This window comes from Tarenaya hassleriana, unplaced genomic scaffold (genome assembly GCF_000463585.1).
Source record: "Tarenaya hassleriana unplaced genomic scaffold, ASM46358v1 Cleome6, whole genome shotgun sequence".
NCBI classification, from domain to species: Eukaryota; Viridiplantae; Streptophyta; class Magnoliopsida; order Brassicales; family Cleomaceae; genus Tarenaya; species Tarenaya hassleriana.
In genome coordinates this window covers 3021290-3041196 of record NW_010968505.1, presented here as the reverse complement: position 1 = coordinate 3041196, position 19907 = coordinate 3021290, and the positions used below count along the sequence as shown (strand labels likewise).

The window sequence follows — 19907 nt, the reverse complement described above, 5'->3', positions numbered from 1 at the left end:
CGGAAGAGGAAGAGTTCTGGTAGAGGGTGAAGAGGTGGCATTGGTCGGGTATGGAGCCATGGTTCAGAACTGCCTTAACGCACAATCGCTGCTCTCGAAGCTCGGGATAGAAGTGACGGTTGCAGATGCCAGATTCTGCAAACCGCTCGACATCAAGCTTCTCCGACAGCTTTGTCAAAACCACTCGTTCCTCATAACGGTCGAGGAGGGTTGCGTCGGGGGATTCGGGTCCCACGTCGCACAGTTCATCGCCCTCGATGGTCAGCTTGACCGCAAGATCAAGGTACGACGGGTTTTTTTTTCGTAGCAGTTGAAACTTAACGGATGAAACGAAAAACTTACTACAGGTATTCGAACTCGTTAATTCGATTGCAGATCCAAAGAATTTCATGAAAACTTCCACTAACTGAGAAAAATTCTCTCTTTTTTTTTATTATTTATAAGAGATTCAATAATAAAGGAAATTAATAATAACCCGAAATATTATTATTAAAGCCAGATAAAATAAAAAGAATCTTTTTTTTTTGGTTGGGCAGTGGAGACCGATCGTACTGCCGGATGGGTACATAGAGCAAGCATCCCCGAGCGAACAGCTGGCGCTTGCTGGGCTAACGGGCCATCACATCGCGGCCACGGCTCTCAGCCTTCTTGGCCGCCCTCGTGAAGCTTTGCTTCTCATGTGCTAGATTAGGACTCACCCTCCCTCTCTCTCTCATATATATATATATGAACATCTCTCCTTTTGAAAATGGTATAAAATGAGAACGTTAGGAGATGAAATCGTGAGTTGTGGGGTTACTCCTCGAGGATCTCACTCGAGAGTTTCTCTATTAGAACGTGTGTTCTTTTTTTTTTTTGGTGGTAATGAGGTGGTTCATCGGAACTTCAGTCCAATTATATCCAATCTGAATGGGTGGACCATCTTGGTGCAATTAATTGCATTCTGCCTCTCTAACAGTCACTCGAACATGAACGTGACTTCGGACAAGGCACCCCTATCCTTCTCAATCAAGAATCACTTGGACAACTCCGATTGAGTATGTGTTATTGTTACAAGGAGCTAAGCAAAATCTCATATTTGATCCAATCATAATTTCTATCAGGCATCGTATAGAAGTTCAATCTTTTTTATTATGAATTTCTATTCTTTTTTTTTAATCAACTCTATAATCTTCTTAACAAATAAAAAAGAAAAAGGGCCAACCTACATCACCGAAGTCTTCTCTGTTCAAATGTAACAAAGAACATGCAGAAAACACAAACGTGATAATGTAACAAAAAAAAAAGGAGAATTATGAATCAATCGAGAGAAATTGTTTTTTTTTTTTTTTTTTTGTTTCAGAGAGAAGGGAAGAAGTTGTTGAGGCGGAAGGGGAGACCGTAGAACTCGTCGTTACGGACGTCGAGATTGTAGAGACGGAACTTCTCCCACCACTTCAGTCCGCAATCTCTCTTCGTCTCCTCGCTCTCTCTGCACAACATGCAATCCAACGCCATCGCTACCACCGCCGCTACCGTCGCGTGCGACGTGAATATCACTCTCACCACGTCTCCCAACTGTTGCAAACATTTCAATTGATACATACATATATATATATATATATATCCGTGTGTATCTATATAGTATCTACGTGCATGCATGCATACGCGTTGTTACGTATATAATATAATAAGGTTGGAGAAGCTGACCCAATTGGTCGGTCCGTTGTGGTACTCTCTGAAGTATTGTGGGACTGAAATGCCCAAGAATATGGAAAACCCTAACACGAACTTGGTGTTGAAGCTGTTGAGATTGCAGAACTGGAGAAAGCTTAGCCCTCCTGAAGCTGCGTTTTCCACCCATTTCCGGCACATGGACAAGCACGTACGTTTAGATCCGACAAAAGCTAGTCATATCGAAGAAATCCGATCTGAATCGGGTAGAATGTGATCGAGAAACTCACACACAAATGCCAGGAGGACACAGTAGACCGCTGCTATTATCGATAGCGGTATCGACGCGAAAAAAGCTCCAAATTTTCCTGCGTTTTGAGTCAGAATTCTATATCTTAGCGATGGTCGTAAGCTCAAAAAGGTATTTGAGTGCATATTATAAGCTTTGAAATGGGTTTTATATATATATATATATATATATATATATATATAGGTTTACCAAAGATTGAGAAGAAAATCATGAAGCATGCTGATATTTGAATCACTCTTCGGCTTCCAACCTTTGTCAGTCCCAACAAGCCTACGTTTTCCCTGCAATATAACTTTGTAAGAGTGAATATCTTGAAATATAACTTCATGCATGGGTTAAGCAATGAGGAAAAAAGGCTAGGAATATCGGTTTTCTCGTATGCTTACGCCGATGTTGTAACCCCACAGACACATCCAAGAAAGCCGTTGAGTAAAACCCCGACTCCCTAAATCAATCAAATTCGCAAAGTTATGACGAAAATCTGTAAGATGGTAAAAAAAACGACGTGAAAATGATAGATATGAAGGTGAAATTGTTAGATATATAGCGTTTACCATCCAACCAGTTCCACGGCTAACGACGGAGGGTGGAATCGGTGTTGCACTCCCGTACCTCGCAGATACGTAGAACAACCCCGTGGACTGCACAATTTAATTTACGCCTGCTGTAAATCTCTGACATTTATTTATATATGATGTTCGAAATAATAAACAAACGGAACGTAAAGAACATTCTTTGTTAAGAGGCGATGAATGAAAACCTCGAAGAGGGTTACGAAAGATGCCAACATCATCACGAAAGCCTCTCCGACGTTGAAGGTAGGGCTTCCCCATTGAAATGGATAAGGTATATAGATCCTGCAACAAAAGATATGGAAATCTTTATACACAATATGTATAACGTTGTAAAAAAAGTGTGAGAATTATAAAAGTATGGAAAACCATAACGGACCACGGTGAGTTGGTGATGAGACCGGCGCGGTCCGTACGGCAACTGGTTTGAGTCCGATGAGGTCTGTGGCTGTAAGCACCACATGATGTCAGAAGCTGAGCTACTAACCATACCACCGGAATTGTCATCATTACTCCGTAGCGATCGAATATTCGTCCATCCAATATTAGATGCTTCGATTTCATGCAACGTGGAATATACTGTCCAAAAGAACAAAAAGGCTCAGAGAACGAGTTTTGTTACATATATATATATATATATAAGAAATGAACGTTATAAGGAGAAATTGTCCATTTGCCTGAGTAAAGATAACAAGCAGAATTAAACAGGGAAGCCCGATTTCTACACATCTTGCGAGCTGAAAAAAACAAAAAACAAATCAAAGAGAGAAAATGTATAAGCAATTGGTTCAACCAAAATGTTATATTTTTTAATTTATTTACTAAACAACCAAGATTTAAGGCATGAGTTTTTTTACCATAGGAAAACCAACGTGGTAGAGTCCGAGCCCAGCAAAAGTTGCGAAAGGAACAATGGAGAGAGGGCTGAGAAACCTGTTGGTCGTGTTAAATTACAAACATTACAATACAATCTCATTATTCATTTTATCACATTACAACAATAGAACGGTTTTTTGTTTTTGGGTAACCGGGTTTCCTGGGCCGATGCCCAAACTAATCTCGGGGGCGGAAGCCAGCCATGTGATTTGAATTATGCGCTCCCTCTCCAGCCTGGGGTTCGAACTCGGGGCGGGACAGACGCTTTGCGCCCCCGTTTCACCGGTTGAAGTACCCAGGTTGGGGTAGTTCAAATATATGACCTTACGACATTTCTCCATATAACAATAGAACGGTTATAAACAAAATAGAAAGTATGCAAGTATATGACCTTACGACATTTCTCCATAAGCCGAGGAAACCCACGAGGACTTGAAAGCAACCAGTGATGATCATTGCCCCTTGTATTCCTCTCATTGTCATCACAAATCTCTGCATATCTCATCGATCATCATTCCGTTCCCACCAAAATCAAATTTGTGATGATCAAATGTTAAGGATGATATAACATTACAGAAAACGATAATGGACTCACTTCGAAAGGATCTGTGTATTGGCGATATCGACTAGCCGAGATGATAGAAGAAACGGGAATGATATATGCATAAGAACCGATCGCCACAACTGGTAACCTCGTCCCGAAGAAAGATTGAAACAATGTGCTCACTCCCGACACAAACAGTAGAGTTTGCACCACCCTGGCTTTTTCCATCTATATAACATTATAAAATCATTAAAAAAAAGATTATACAAAAAAAAACACATAAAATAGTAAAAGGGTTAGATTCTTACGTCTCCACCTCCCATTTGAGGGACTAATAAGGTCGGGATGAGGACAGTGACACCAAGACTTAACAAGTAATGTTGGAATCCTAACACAAGCGTTTCAACTGCATCCATGCATGCCAACAAAAACAAAATAAAAAAATCATTAATTTGCATAGCGAAAAAGAAAATAAAACTACGAATTGAAAAGTTTGTAGAAATGCTGTAAATATATAAATTGAATCGAGCGTAGCGTACGTACGCCAAGGAGGAGGGCTATTGACGCAAAACTGGATTCCGGGGAGTTGGTCTTTCACCGGATGTGGCTGTAACTCATCGCTCCGATTTCCTCCGCCGTTGTTGTTGTTGTTCCCTCCGCAGCCGGACATCGCCGGAGATTCAATCACGGTCGCCGGAGGGCTATGAACAAAAAAAACACAGTATTTGGAAGATGGAGAGTTGTGATTGTTGGACTAGTATAAGTAGATTGAAGCGTTTGAAATTTGAATCTCTTTCGCTTTTAATTATTGACGGATTAAATGTCAATTATGGGCTCTTGATTCATTCACATTTATTCCCTAAGATTTTGTAAAAGATTCCTCTATTTTTATTTTTAATGTTTTTGGAAGAAAAACAAAATTATATCGGTCGGGTTTAATTCTTCTATTTTTTATATGGTTTTTTATTCAATTCAGGAAATAGGTTAATTTAAAAAAAATCTGTTTCTAATTTATTTTTCATTCATTTTAATATTTGGATTAATAAAGTTTTAAAAACTTTATCAAATTAAATATAGTTATATATTCGATTCGATATAATATAAAATTAATGGTATATATTATTTTATTTTTATCATTTTATTACTAACCGGTGAAGGCAATCTATAGATTGAGAATGTAAATACGTATGACGCAACAAGAATTTCATAATTTCATATTTCACTGTAGGATATTTTAATATATCCTAACTCATATATATCATGATGAAAATAAGGTAACTTAAACCTCATTTATGAGCCCACAAAAACAGAAACGCCTAAATTCCCGATTATATTCAAAATTCTATTAGAAAACCCACCTTATGTATATACAATTGAATTACCAAGTTAGATATATATGTTTTTACCAAAAAAAAGTTAGATATATATATATATATACACACACACTATTTATTTTCTTTTGCTATTCTTAGGGAGAGACCCCGTAAACATTCTCGGGACCTTCCACCAATGCAATACCACCACGTCAGCTTACTGTAGTCTGATCCCACACGCGCTTCCGCCACGGAGTCGTTGCTCCTTCCGTTGCTTCGAACGGAAATTCATTTTTCCCCGGAAATTTTTCGAAACTTTAACCCTCCCTCCAACGGGTCCTCCTCTCTCTCTCTAAACTAATCATCAATTCTAGTGAGAGAAAGTGACGAAGCCGTCATCGGAATCTGAGCTCTCCACGCCACCGAATCTCCAGGTCCGTCACCGTCGATCCATTCATATGTGTGTGTGTGCGTGTATGTATATGTAGATATCTCTATACGCATTCTGTTTACGTGATTTGAGCCTAAATGTCTTGTCTGTGATCGGATTGTTTTATCTGTGCGCGCCGGAGCTACGAAATGAGGCTCTTCTGTTCCTAAAGAGTTGTTTGTTCGGCGAGAAAAATTGTCTAATTACGATGAAATGTAGAATCCTTTGGGGAGAGATGTTGTTTTCTCTGTAAATTTTCCATGTAATGATCAGTAATGAACATTTTCAAGGTTCTCGATTCGAATTTTGTTCAGTCTCGTGGCGATATTTGTGTTGTTGAAATCTGAGGGAGGTTCATCAATTGGTTGCACCTGGTTTTCGATTGAACCCTTAGAATTTGATTTGTTGAGAGATCAGAACATTAAATTAAAAGGAAATTGTGATGGATGTTCTTGTTACATGATGAATTTCTTCTTGTAAATCGAATTTAAGCGTGGAAGCTTGTGCTGTAACACTCTTTGATATTCAGCGATGGAGTGTGATGGAGGTCCATTTGAGGGAATAATCCGAGATGTTAAGAATAGAAGCAAATGTTACAAGGAAGATTGGGTTCGTGGTATACGTACTGGGATAAGGTATGTTTTTCACAGGATTGAAATCAGGGGTCAGGTGCGATTCGAACAAATTCCGCAGTGATTCCGTGGGAATTTAGACAGCGAGTTAAGTCGTTTTGCATTGTTTTACCAGGATTCTGGCTCCAAGTAGCTATATTTTCTTTGCCTCTGCTCTTCCTGTTGTTGCCTTTGGGGAGCAGTTAAGTAAACATACAGGTCAGTTCTTCTTGTATTGCCATATGCAGTCTCCTATGAATAAGGATGATTTTAATTGACTTGCACCAGGTGGGGCTTTGAGCACGGTGGAAACATTAGCTTCTACTTCAATTTGCGGGATCATACACTCAGTTTTTGGTGGACAGCCATTGTTGATACTTGGAGTTGCGGAACCAACCATCATTATGTACACCTATCTCTACAATTTTAGCATAGCAAAGCCAGAAATTGGTCATAAGCTCTACTTGGCTTGGGTGGCATGGTAAGAGAATAAAATCTTGATACTTAGAAATTGACCAGTTCTCAGAAAGTTCACATGTTTGTTGCTTCGCAGGGTTTGTGTTTGGACTGCAGTCTTGCTTATTCTTCTTGCAATATTTAATGCATGCACAATCATCACAAGATTTACTAGGATTGCGGGGGAACTCTTTGGCATGTTGATTGTTGTTCTATTCTTTCAAGAGGCTGTTAAGGTATAACTCGTTCACTGTTCAGGCTAGATCTATGCACATTGAGATCATTTGTTCTCCTGATAAAATGCTTAATAAGTATGCTTCACGTAACATCCAGGGGTTGATAGGTGAATTTAATGCTCCTGAAGGTGCAGACCTCAAATTAGGCAGGAATCATTTCCACTGGTTGTATGTAAATGGTTTGCTAGCGGTAATTTTCTCGATCGGCTTTATAGTCACGACACTTAAAAGCAGAAGGGCCAAATCATGGAAATATGGGTTTGGTACAGCAGCTGTTGCATTGTCAGTTTATAAGATCCTCTAATCGTGATCATATATTCAGCGCTTGATAATCGGTACAATTGTTATACAGGGTGGCTCCGAAGTTTCATTGGAGATTATGGGGTTCCCCTTATGGTCTTGTTCTGGACCGTGTTGTCATATGCACTTCCTAGCAAAGTTCCTCCAAGTGTCCCTCGAAGGCTCTTCTGCCCTCTTCCATGGGAACCAGCGTCCTTGTACCATTGGACTGTAGTCAAGGTATTAGGCATGTGGGCTCTTTGTTGAATCTCTTGGATAAACGTGGGATTTTATCTTTTTCTCACAGGCTTATTTGGACTTAACCTATCGATCTCCTTTCTTTAAACCATAAAATGACATGACCTGATCAATATGTAAAATTTAAACTTCCTTCCACGTATTTGATAGTTTTCTTGCAAGAATGTATTCAGTGAATTCTCAATACAGAAATGATGGATATACAACTTTCATTCACAAATTGTAGGATATGGGGAAGGTACCGGTTTTCTACATCTTTGTCGCCGTTATACCTGCTGTGATGATAGCAGGCCTGTACTTCTTCGACCATAGTGTAGCTTCACAAATGGCACAGCAGAAAGAGTTTAATCTCAAAAACCCATCTGCTTATCACTATGACATCTTTTTGCTGGGAATTATGGTAAATAATTACTGATTTATTGACCAATTCGTTTTAACACTCGTACATTATCCAACGGTTGAGACCCTATTTACTTTTTCATGGTGATAGACTTTGATCTGTGGGTTGCTTGGGCTTCCTCCTTCAAATGGTGTTATCCCGCAGGCTCCAATGCACACAAAGAGCCTTGCAGTTCTCAATCGACAGGTTAGGTGGAAATTTGAGAGACAGGGCTAGTTTTCTTGTCTTGTGCTATTCTCATCTTGAAGCTGGTTTTGCAGCTGATCCGTAAGAAAATGGTGGAAAGTGCAAAGGAGGGCATGAAGATGAATGCTACCAACTCACAAATCTACGGTAGAATGCAAGCAGTATTTATAGAGATGGAGATAGGCACACCGCAGGTAAATGCTCCTTCTCTCTTGAGTTTAGGAAAAGACCGTAGGGCAATATGCCATTACTTGAAGGCTTAGAGTTGCAGGTGCATAGAGCTTCTAAAACTCAAAACATTAACAACATGGAAGTGCGTGACTTTGCAGAATTGCAAGTTTTGTGGGGATTCTTGCAGGGTTTTGTTTTTTTGGGAAATTTTAAAAAAAAAACTCGAATTTTTGGATTTTGCCAGGTATATACCTCAACTAAGTTTTGTATAGAACCTTCAACTAGACAATTTTCTACAAAGATACTTTCACTTCTTAAATCGTGTCAGTTCGTAATGTGGCTCGCCGGAATGCCTATGTGCCATAGCCGGTTGACCAACGCCGACACGTCAGGATACATATCAGAAAAACGGCATGTCAAAATTTAATTTTTAAAATAAACTTTGAAATTCCATTTCTTTTTAATGGACTACAAATACTATGAATTCTAGATAAATGAGCAGGAGAATTCAGTAGACAAGGATCTGAAAGACTTGAAAGAAGCAGTGATGCGACCAAACGAGGGAGGGGATACAACAAAGGGAAAGTTCGATCCCGATGTGCACATCGATGCTCACTTGCCCGTGAGAGTAAACGAGCAAAGAGTGAGCAATCTTTTACAGTCAGTGCTGGTGGGATTGACCCTGTTTGCAGTGCCAGTGATTAAAATGATCCCCAGTTCCATCCTCTGGGGTTACTTCGGTTACATGGCTATAGACAGTCTACCGGGAAACCAATTCTGGGAGAGGCTGCTACTTCTCTTCATCCCTCCACGTCGGCTGTTCAAGTAAGTCATTTCTTTTTCCATATAAATAAAGAAGAAGGAAAGAGGGTTTTGGAAATAAATGGATCTCTGGTATACAGAGTGCTGCAAGGGGTACACGCTTCATTTGTGGAGTTAGTACCGTACAGGGTGATAGTGGCGTTTACGCTCTTCATCATACACTCAGTTTTTGGTGGACAGCCATTGTTGATACTTGGAGTTGCGGAACCAACCATCATTATGTACACCTATCTCTACAATTTTAGCATAGCAAAGCCAGAAATTGGTCATAAGCTCTACTTGGCTTGGGTGGCATGGTAAGAGAATAAAATCTTGATACTTAGAAATTGACCAGTTCTCAGAAAGTTCACATGTTTGTTGCTTCGCAGGGTTTGTGTTTGGACTGCAGTCTTGCTTATTCTTCTTGCAATATTTAATGCATGCACAATCATCACAAGATTTACTAGGATTGCGGGGGAACTCTTTGGCATGTTGATTGTTGTTCTATTCTTTCAAGAGGCTGTTAAGGTATAACTCGTTCACTGTTCAGGCTAGATCTATGCACATTGAGATACTTCCTTGTGTGCTACGGCATGACGTGGATACCAATGGCTGGAATATTCTTCCCGGTGCTATTCTTCCTTCTTATCACCATCAGACAACACGTCCTCCCCAAGGTATTCGAACCAGAGTACCTTCAGGTGCTTGACGCTTCTGAGTATGAAGAAGTTGTCGCAGCACCTCTACGGCAACATTCCAGCCTCGCCTACCAGGTAACAACAACACTAACGCCTCCTCTTGAAATATTGAATCAAACTTTCTCTTTGTTATTTTGGAAAAAAAAAGGATGAGGAACCATACTGAATAAAACCAGACCAAACCATATCCTAGTAGCTCGTTTTTTGTGGTTTTAATCCTGCCTTTATCACATCAAACTGTTCAACTTCCACTGCTTAATGATGGTTGATGTATGTTTAACATAGTTTTGTAAAAGGGTGAGTGAATTGAATTGAATGACCGAAACAAAAGGTGATGTTGATATGTCATGGTCTGAAACATATGACCAGCAGAGACTGGGATCTTCACACCATACATTGAGGGATGAAGATGATATTCAAGACGGGGAGATATTGGACGAGATGACTACAAGCAGGGGTGAACTCAGAATTCGAACCCTGAGTTTCAAGGAGGTACGTAATGCCACAAATTACTTCTCCTCAAAGTTAAATACTTCGTTTTTCAAAGTTTGGTCTTCAATGAATCAAGACACTAACTTAACCTAAACTTGAAACTTAGTTTCTAATTACGAAAGAGTGAATGTTAGTGGATTATTCGATTGATCCATGGGGGAAAAATATCAAATAGCGTGCGCCTGGAATCTTATATATAAACAAAGACACGGTTTCAGGTGCATCCAGAGGAGAGAGATGCCACTCTCTGAGCCGCTTGTTGTAATTAGACAGACGAGACCGAAGATTCAGGAGCCACACACGTAACGTACGTACCTAAACTCCTCTCTCTTTTTCTTTTTCTCATTCTCGTTTTTTGTATTATTTTTTTGTTTAATTCTGCATTAAGAATCTTAATTGAACGTCTTCTTCTGTATTAATGTAACATGCCCAGAGTGTGTGCTTCCGTTTTATGCATTTAGAATTGCATTTTACTTAGCCAAGTAATCATTACATAATACCATAAAATATTATATCTAAAAAATGCATCTATCGTTTTTACTCGTGCTATGCTTAATCTTCTTCTTCGACATGGGTACGAATACTCGTTTTTTATTTCTCTCGTTACATTAAAATCCCAAAATACAGAGAATTAAGTTCGGGCCTGGATAAAAACATTTGAGTGGGGGGAGGGGGAGGGGATGTAAATATGGAACTAAAAGTGTTCCAAAAATATTTTATGCGTTCATGTTCAAATTATTTTGGTCCTTGGTTGTATGCGTGTATATATATGGTACTCAGTTAGAATATGTACCTGAGCCATGTCAGAATTCTATATGATATAATTTTTAAACCGAAATTTTATATAATTTTTTTAAAATATTAGAATAATTGTTGGGAGAATCCTATAAAAAAAAGAATCTAAAAAAAACTATATTTTTTTCATGTCAACAAAAAACACTTATATTTTTTTATTTATCAAATAAACCTTATACTTGTAAATTAGTAACCTATAACTCCCGCCGCAGAAACGAAAAAACTGACGTGGTTTAAACGGAATTACTAAACTATGTCCATGTAAGATCAATGTGCTATATCATTTAAAATAAATACTGTGAATCCGATGATTGTAGTATATTCCTTCTGATATGTTCTAACAATTTTAAGTCTATTTTTTTCATTTGTAAAAGATATTTTTGGACACGGAAATGTTATTTCGAAACTAACTCCTGTTGTAGTTGTAGAAAATTTACCCTTTGGTGTTCTTGTAGAGACATGAAATAAGGACTATAAGTAATTATGTAAGTGATAAGATCCATACAAAAAAAAATGTAAGTGATAAGTTAACTCATAGGTGACTGTTTCTGATCTCTGGTGTTGCTCTAAGGAAAATTTTACCAGATGCCATAAGATATTTGATAATATGTGTCATGAAATCAAAAGTTTTTTGTATGAGTAAAAAGTTCAAAAGTCCAAATAAGTATAAATAATTATGTAAGTGATAAGATTCAGACCAAAAAAAAAAGTTCAGTTAAGTTGAATGGATGTTGATTGCACTTTTATCAATTAGACATGAATAAAATCCTTAGCTGTTGGATGGGCCCTTTTCATGTACACACAACTGTGTTTATATGTATGTGTGTAGCTATTAATTGCAGGAGGACAATCCTGCAACATCAAAACCACTCCAAGCAACAACATGAGGTGTTTACAACGCCATATTTTTCCTTTACTAACAAACCAAAATAATATTAGCGTCTACACATAAATATATACATATATATATATATGTATAATATGATCCACATTCGCATGTTTTTGGAATATCCAAAGAAGGGTAACCCGGAAATCTGTAGATTAGTCGAGAAGAGGAAACTAGAGAGAATGAGTTAGGGAAGAACCAAATCAAGGACATTGCCACGTGAGAATCACATTCGCAAAGGGGCCTATAACCATTAATGGGAGACTAAACCCTTCGAATTAAAATCCGATATGAGCAGCTGCTGCCAACTAATTTGGTTAGTTATATGGATAGCATCTTTTCCTTATTGGATTATGGTTCACATATTTATGATGTTTGATGGTACAATGTATCTCATCATCGTCAAAACTTTACATTTGATTCAAATTAGGCAATTTAGGAAAAAGAACTCAAATGAATTATCAGAATTGGAAATCATCGGATGGTCGGTAACCGAAGACGGATCTAGAAAAATTTATAACCGGAATCAACGATAGATTTTGTAGTGACAAACTTAATTTTGTTATAATTGTCATTTAACAATTTTGTTTAAATATTTATAAAATTTATGAAGAAATTTTTATAAAAAAAAACAGTAGGATCACAGATCCCATTGCAAAAGAAATGGGTCCTCCCCGGAAACAATTGGTGGTTCATGCAAAAATGAACCGGCTTTAGCCAAATTGGTTAAACCGGGTTTAACAGATTTATATTTATATACCTTCCCCGTTTGGGTTTTTTACCCAAATAACCCACTTGGATCGCATCTATTTCACCTGTACACCACCGAAAACATAACACATTTTTTTCCCGTGAAAAGACAAAATTACCCTTAATGAATTACGATATTTATCCGTTCGAAAACAACTTCGTTATTACGACTTCGTTATTAAGTCTAAATATAGTTATAATTGATTCTAAAAAAGGTGGCAAAAAAATCATCTGTCTTATTTTAGTTGTATATCAGTTATATGTTAGTCGTAATAAGATCGCAAAAAATAAAACGAAAAGGGTATTTCGGACTTTTCCAGCCGAAAAGAGGGTTAAAATTGAATTTTTTTTTTCTTTTTCAGTGGTGTACACTGAAATAGATGCGACCCAAGTGGGTTATTTGGGTGATTTTACCTCCCCGTTTCCCGTTGTCCTATACGGCGTCACGTGATTGAGACATTTGGACGGGTGTAACTCTCACGTGAGGGGATAACGAGCGACCGTTGGATTTTAACGAGTAGGCCGCGTGAGCGTTAACGGACTCCATCACCCACACCGTTTAAGGAGGAGAGAACCCGGAAACGGCGTCAAGGTTTTGACGTCAGGGGGCTAAACGACAGCCGTTAAAACCGTATGGACGTTAGCCGCCGGGAAGATGCAGAACATTGGGTAGTGTTGTATTTGGTCTCTAATAATGTCCCAATGCACGACAAACACAACATGAGGTTTTTTTTATTTCAGAAAATAAAAACATGACTAATTCAGTTCGTATTTGTAATTTTTTTTTACGTATAACACAAAATAAAGTTCTTTGCTATTTTTTTGTCTTTAGAGATGGATTGATTTCTTAGTTTGAGGATGTTTCAACGCATTTCTTGATGAGCTTGAATAATTTGAATTATTATTTCGAAATTATTGATATTATTTGATTCGGTTAAATTACAAACTCTAGGAAGACTATATAAACAAAATACAGTAACTATAATATGCATGGTAAGGAAAAAAAACGTTTAGTTCGCTACTCGGATCAACAAATTTCTTTCTCTTTTTTAAATCGTAAATGTCCTTCCAAAGACAAAATTGGTATAGATTCATTAAATTTGTTGTTTTCTCCATATATTTCCAATGATGTGAGGTCAGGTTTTTTTTTTCTTGAATTTCTACCAAAAGGGCTTAACGAGAAACGTGGCTTCTTGCAATATCTATCGAAATTCAATGACTTTTTTTTAAAAATAGATATTATATTTTACTTCAATAAATAAATCAAAGTGATTATTGTTTACCATGATTCTGTCGGTCTCATTTTCATGCAAAGTCGGCCCAATGGGCCCGACTATGAGTAAAAGAAGTGTACAAGGAGAAGGAGACAAACCGCGACCATGCCTTTATTACATCTCTCTCTCTCTCTCTCTCTCTCTCTCTCTCTCTCTCTCTCTCTCTCTCATGCCCCACCTACATATGATCCCTGTCTCTTTGTAATCATAGATTATCGTACTTAATTGTCGTTTGTAATTAAATAACACACCGTTAAGATACGATTCCGAGAATAAGCAGCGTTTTATTTATGTCTTTCTAATCCGATGATTTGACAACTTAATGATCTGCGATTAAGTTGATGTCGACCATTCTAAATCAAAACCAACATGCATGTGTTTGTTCTCCCAACAAATACAATTAAAATCAACGTGCATGTGAGTGTTGTCTCTATCCCGTTTTTTTTGTGATTAAAAGAAACATAATTAAAAAAAACGTACCAAACTTTATCCCTCATCTCCACAGCATTCATATGATCATTTTCAAACATTATATATCCACCATATACGTATATGGATATATATATACACACAAAAACATGTATATCACCATTTTTGATTCACTGTCGTATTATAATTCAGTGTATATATATGTGTGTGTGAGTGATTCACGATTTTGTCTTGATATTATTTCTTCCCTGTTTCGGCGATAATGGATGAGAACAAGACGTGATTTTTTCCTCTGGCCGACATAGGGAAATGTAACTGGGCGACATATTATTTAATGCCTTTAACTTAAATAACACTAGAAATTCACGAGAGACTACAAAACAAATGATTGTGGACAGTTTATGCGTGGAGAAAAACTAATTGGTAATCGAGATATTTAATGCTTATTAGTTAATTGATAAAAAATATTTTTGACCTTTTATTTAAAAAAAAAATATTTATGTTAGACAAAAAAAAACAATCAAAGGGCGAGGAATATGGAATTAAAGAGATCACAGTGGTTTTGAGTAGCAATTAATACACATTAATAGAATATAATATTTTTTTTAAAACGTTTGGATGAAATGGGAAGAATATAAAATGAAATTCAAATAAGTTTATTTAAAATATACATCGGTTACATCTTTTTTTTTCGCATTCATTTCACCACATCTATCTATCGTTAAAATAAAAATCAAATAATAAAATAGAATGAAAGATTACAATCCATTTCTCTTTTACAATTCATAACCCTTAATTCTTACCCCACAAACTAATATAATACATTGATATGTATGTGTGTGTGTTAACATAACAAGCCATGATCACAGAAAGCATGCAAACACAACATGGGATCAATTAGTGCATGTGCATGTGATGGATCCAAACCATGTGAATATGCTCATATCAAAGAGTAACATGCAATTGCAACTCCAAACTCTGTTTTTGTCTTTAGCCACACAAATTCACTACAACATATACAGACAACAAATCTAAAGGTTTATAATAACTCTAAGAATAGTTTTTTAAACATAAAATCACCGCAACCCGTTTTGTTAGGACACTCATAATTAAATTGAAAGCAATTAAAGAACGTTTAAATTCGAAATTATTATCGGGAAAGAACTCATTATTGAATAAGAAAACAAGAGAGAATTACCTATTTACCCTCTCAGTTTAGCCATTCCAAACTCTATGAGTGGTTCTTGGTAGGGTGTAAAATGGGCGGACCGGATCGGGTTCGGGACGGGCTTAGTTCGGGTTTCGAATTTTTTGGGCCAGACCGGCCCGTCCATTTATTTTTCGGGCTTATAATCGGTGGCCCGGAACCCGGCCCTATAGAGCTTCGGGTGGGTTCGGGCCGGATTTCGGGCTTTTTCTATTTAATAAAAAAATAAATATTAATATATAATAATAATAATAATAACAATAATAATAATAATTTAATAATTTTTAAAAAAACAATAGCAAATTTTTGCCCATATCAATTATAATTAAAAAAATTAAAATAATCATATAAAATTTAAAATATATAAATTATATAATATTTTTAATATATATAATATACGAAAAATATATTCGGTACAATAAAAAATATAGAAAAATATTGAGATAGAATTTAAAAATCAAAATTAAACTCATAAAATGTAGTATTTACTAAAAATTAAAAAATAAAAAATAATCATGTAAAATTTAAATTATATAAATTATATGATATTTTTAATATATGTAATATACGAAAAATATATTCGATACAATAAAAAGTATAGAAAAACATTGAGATAGAATTTAAAAATCAAAGTTAAACTCATAAAATATAAATAAATATAAATATATATATAAATTAATTAAACTAAAATCTAATTAAATTGTTTAATAATATATATATATATATAATATAATTTTAATATATATTAATCAAATTGCTTTGAAATATAAATATATATATATATATAACATACAAAAATTTTTTTTTATATAATGTTATGTGGTATTAAATCTCAAATGAAAGTAAAAATATAATAATATAATATTTTTTCGGGTTAAATGGGCGAGCCGGGCGGGTTTCGGGCCGGACTCGATTCGGTCCTAACTTTTTTCGGACCGGACCGACCCGCCCATTTATTTACCGAACTTATATTATTAGGCCCAAACCCTTAATTTTTCGGGCGGATTTCGGATCGGGCTTCGGACTTTGGGTTCTATTGACACCCCTAGTTCTTGGTCCCACCGACGTGGATACGCTGACTACATCAGTGGCATAATCTCGTAATTTCCCCAATATCCAATGGTATTTTCATATCTCCAAACCAATATAAGCAATATTTGCCCCTCATCATTTCCTCACACCTCCATCTCCCCATAATCATTACTCTCTCTCCATATAAACAAAATGCGAAGCGTCGTCGTTTTGTCCGTCCTCGTTCTCCTCACCACCGCCTACACCGCCTTATGCCTCCGCGACGGTAAATACATTCATAGTTACCTACACTCATATACATACACATACATATATACGATGTATGTTACAATCCATTTTTTCATTAAACCCGTCTCGATATGAACCGATAACCTCAAGTTAGAGTATCTTTTGGTTCATTATAATCACTCAATAATTGTGAAAATGATGGGTTTTCAGAACTTGAAAACTCCAAGTATCTAGAGAAGGAGGTGAAATACTTTTGTTTCTGTAATAATAAAAATAAGCTCTATTCTTTATGATATTGTTGAAGTTGAAATCTTGAATTTATGTTAGTCGGTTGGTCCGACAAACGGTGGATTATGAGTTACGATGTAATCTACGATTCTATTAATAATAAACAATAATAATATTGTATTCCACCAAAAAAACAATAATAATATTGTAATAGTGATAATAGTTGTCGGTGATGGGCAGTAGACTGCATGTATTATTAGGTACTAAATCTGTGGTTAAAATAAATAAATAGATTACTATAGTAGGGAGCCGTAATAAAACTCAAATTTTAATAATTCAAGCGGGTGTAAAACATATATTTCACTTTGAGTTCGACACCGATATTAGTCTGTAATTTGATTTATGATGCTCAGTAAAAAAAATGGAGTGTAAATAAATAAGTAAATATATATATATATATATATATATATATATATATATAACTACATGTTTAATCATTTTTTGATAAGTTTGGGTCTTCGGACATATATTATCAATTAAAGTAGACCTATTATATAGGCCCAGTTAGGCCGACACGGACGCTTCACGTGCCCCTTTTTTACGTAATTTTATAATCACCTTTTTTCTTCTCAAAAAATTTGGTACGTAATCAACCAAACGACTTTTATATAATTCGTATCACGGTCCATCCGCATATTGTTACACGCAATTTTACTCCCAAAACGACTTCTAAGCCTAAGGGGCAATTCCGTAATTATTGACAGGCCAGCTGCCGAACGGGGACTTCGAGCTAGGACCGAAGCCATCCGACATGAAGGGAACGCAAGTGGTAAACAAAACGGCGATACCGAACTGGGAACTCTCCGGATTCGTGGAATACATCAAATCAGGACAGAAACAAGGAGACATGCTCCTCGTGGTTCCTGCCGGGAAATTCGCCGTCCGGCTCGGCAACGAGGCCTCGATCAAGCAACGGCTCCGGCTCGTAAAGGGCATGTACTACTCCCTCACGTTCAGCGCGGCCCGCACGTGCGCTCAGGACGAGCGTCTGAACATATCGGCCTCACCCGACTGGGGCGTTATTCCGATACAGACGGTCTACAGTAGCTACGGGTGGGATCTCTACGCGTGGGCGTTTCAAGCCGAGAGTGAACTCGTTGACGTCGTGATCCATAATCCTGGCGAAGAGGAGGATCCTGCTTGTGGGCCCCTCATTGATGCTGTTGCTATGAGAGCCCTTTACCCTCCTCGACCCACTAATAGTAAGTTTTTTTATATATGATTTATCAATCTTTTAAGTCGTACGTACCATATGATAAAAAGATATGGTTTTTTTTTCGCGGTTATACCAGAGATATACACGATATTTTTTTTACATACACGTGAATATATAATATTTATTGCACCGTTAGATTCATTAGCAGTTTGCGTAAATGAATTTTATTTCGTTCAACGGAAAAGATTATGCATTGTAAGTTATCGCGTTTTATATGCCATATCAAATGTCTCGACCAATATCACATTTTTCTTTGGTTACCGACAGAGAACATTCTGAAGAACGGAGGATTCGAGGAAGGGCCATTGGTACTGCCCAACGCGACAACCGGCGTTTTGATACCGCCGTTCATAGAAGACGACCACTCTCCGTTACCCGGTTGGATGGTCGAATCTCTCAAAGCTGTTAAGTACATCGACGTCGAGCATTTCTCCGTCCCTCAGGGCCGCAGAGCCGTCGAGCTTGTGGCTGGAAAAGAGAGCGCCATAGCTCAGGTGGCTCGGACCGTGGTTGGAAAGACCTACGTGCTGTCTTTCGCTGTAGGAGACGCCAATAACGCATGCAAAGGCTCGATGATCGTGGAGGCGTTCGCGGGTCGGGACACGATCAAGGTCCCGTACGAGTCGCGCGGCACAGGCGGCTTCAAACGTGCGGCTCTGCGTTTCGTGGCGGCTTCGGACCGGACGAGGATTATGTTCTACAGCACGTTCTATTCCATGAGGAGCGATGACTTCTCGTCGCTGTGTGGGCCCGTGGTCGACGACGTGAAGCTCCTCAGCGTTCGTAAGCCGTAGGATTCAAATCCGCGACGGTCAGGATTTGTTGTGTTGTCGGGCTTTGGTATACGGATCAGACAAAGAATGAGAAGCAAAGCGAAAACGAAGCGTGGGCTTTTTGTGTGGGTGTTTTTAAGAAAAGGGGTGTTTGTTGTGTGTGTCGTGTAGGGTTTATAAGCTTTATATATAGGCCTTGCTTATATATATTTTCTTGTATGAGAAGGCAGTAGAACGGTGCCGTTTTATGTAGGGGCTTTTTTAAAAAAATGGTATGATACGAATATGAGAATAAAAGTGTTTACATATTCACCTATAATGAATGATTCCTCGAGTTATTTTGAGTTATTATGTATCGTAATTTATGACTTGTAATAATAATCCATCCAATCACAAAACGATGGCAAACCAACGAAAAAACCAGTCGACACCTGATCCAATTCAAGTTTGGTGGTCTCAGAGTTCGATATCAGTAAGTCAGTATGATTTCTTTCTTCTTTTTAATCATAGTTCTAAGTGGAAAGTCTGAAAAAATTCGGTATCTATGTTGTTTCTTGTCTGATTTGTGACCGGTGGTATCTACCAATTTAATTTTACTCGATAATGGTAGTACTTACTGTGATTCTTTCGAAGTCATTGGTCGTGTTTTGTACTTTGAGTTCCACAACTCTAACAGATGGTGTTTGGTGTTTCGTTCTCTTTTATGCTCGTGTTATTAAATCCGTTCTTTCTGTTTTTTCCTT

The 19907-nt window shown here is 37.3% G+C and overlaps 4 protein-coding genes across 6 annotated transcripts in view; 3 read left to right on the top strand and 1 right to left on the bottom strand.

Moving 5' to 3' along the window:
* Positions 1-929, top strand: part of LOC104799226 (1-deoxy-D-xylulose-5-phosphate synthase, chloroplastic) — a 4716-nt gene extending 3787 nt beyond the window's left edge. The window contains exons 9-10 of one of the 3 annotated variants that reach the window (XM_010521635.2): positions 1-283; positions 537-929. In XM_010521635.2, coding sequence (XP_010519937.1) covers positions 1-283; positions 537-686 — 433 coding nt within the window. In that variant the 3' untranslated portion in view covers positions 687-929. Of the gene's footprint in view, positions 348-536 lie in introns of those variants that run through there. The other 2 variants (XM_010521636.1, XM_010521637.2) reach the window with 2 other exon arrangements.
* Positions 930-1338: 409 nt separating this feature from the next.
* On the bottom strand, positions 1339-4625 carry LOC104799706 (putative nucleobase-ascorbate transporter 10). The gene is made up of 14 exons (XM_010522346.1): positions 4499-4625; positions 4264-4361; positions 4007-4183; positions 3803-3903; positions 3393-3468; positions 3213-3272; positions 2915-3114; positions 2724-2820; positions 2518-2604; positions 2350-2408; positions 2153-2244; positions 1944-2021; positions 1690-1826; positions 1339-1557 (listed from the first exon to the last, which is right to left on the bottom strand). The coding sequence occupies exons 1-14, from the start codon at positions 4623-4625 to the stop codon at positions 1339-1341; spliced, it is 1608 nt and encodes a 535-aa protein (XP_010520648.1).
* Positions 4626-5543: 918 nt separating this feature from the next.
* Positions 5544-10742, top strand: LOC104799225 (probable boron transporter 6). The gene is made up of 15 exons (XM_010521634.2): positions 5544-5702; positions 6228-6333; positions 6446-6528; positions 6598-6790; positions 6863-7001; positions 7099-7264; positions 7354-7520; positions 7765-7938; positions 8029-8124; positions 8199-8318; positions 8786-9120; positions 9198-9302; positions 9668-9869; positions 10167-10286; positions 10505-10742. The coding sequence occupies exons 2-15, from the start codon at positions 6230-6232 to the stop codon at positions 10535-10537; spliced, it is 2037 nt and encodes a 678-aa protein (XP_010519936.1). The 5' UTR covers positions 5544-5702; positions 6228-6229; the 3' UTR covers positions 10538-10742.
* Positions 10743-16806: 6064 nt separating this feature from the next.
* LOC104799224 lies at positions 16807-19483 on the top strand. The gene is made up of 3 exons (XM_010521633.2): positions 16807-16924; positions 17880-18377; positions 18659-19483. The coding sequence occupies exons 1-3, from the start codon at positions 16852-16854 to the stop codon at positions 19183-19185; spliced, it is 1098 nt and encodes a 365-aa protein (XP_010519935.1). The 5' UTR covers positions 16807-16851; the 3' UTR covers positions 19186-19483.
* Positions 19484-19907: the final 424 nt, after the last annotated feature.

Bases quoted from the DNA above. Each gene is read 5' to 3' on its own strand.
- LOC104799706 (XM_010522346.1), bottom strand. From the start codon at position 4,625: ATGTCCGGCTGCGGAGGGAACAACAACAACAACGGCGGAGGAAATCGG. The intron at 3,115-3,212 runs GCAAATGGACAA...TCTTTTGGACAG, and splicing joins TGCTTGTTATCTTTACTCAG to TATATTCCACGTTGCATGAA. The intron at 1,558-1,689 runs GTCAGCTTCTCC...TGTTTGCAACAG, and splicing joins ACAACGGACCGACCAATTGG to TTGGGAGACGTGGTGAGAGT.
- LOC104799225 (XM_010521634.2), top strand. From the start codon at position 6,230: ATGGAGTGTGATGGAGGTCCATTTGAGGGAATAATCCGAGATGTTAAG. The intron at 9,870-10,166 runs GTAACAACAACA...TATGACCAGCAG, and splicing joins ATTCCAGCCTCGCCTACCAG to AGACTGGGATCTTCACACCA. The intron at 10,287-10,504 runs GTACGTAATGCC...ACACGGTTTCAG, and splicing joins GAACCCTGAGTTTCAAGGAG to GTGCATCCAGAGGAGAGAGA.
- LOC104799224 (XM_010521633.2), top strand. From the start codon at position 16,852: ATGCGAAGCGTCGTCGTTTTGTCCGTCCTCGTTCTCCTCACCACCGCC. The intron at 16,925-17,879 runs GTAAATACATTC...AATTATTGACAG, and splicing joins CGCCTTATGCCTCCGCGACG to GCCAGCTGCCGAACGGGGAC. The intron at 18,378-18,658 runs GTAAGTTTTTTT...GGTTACCGACAG, and splicing joins CCCTCCTCGACCCACTAATA to AGAACATTCTGAAGAACGGA.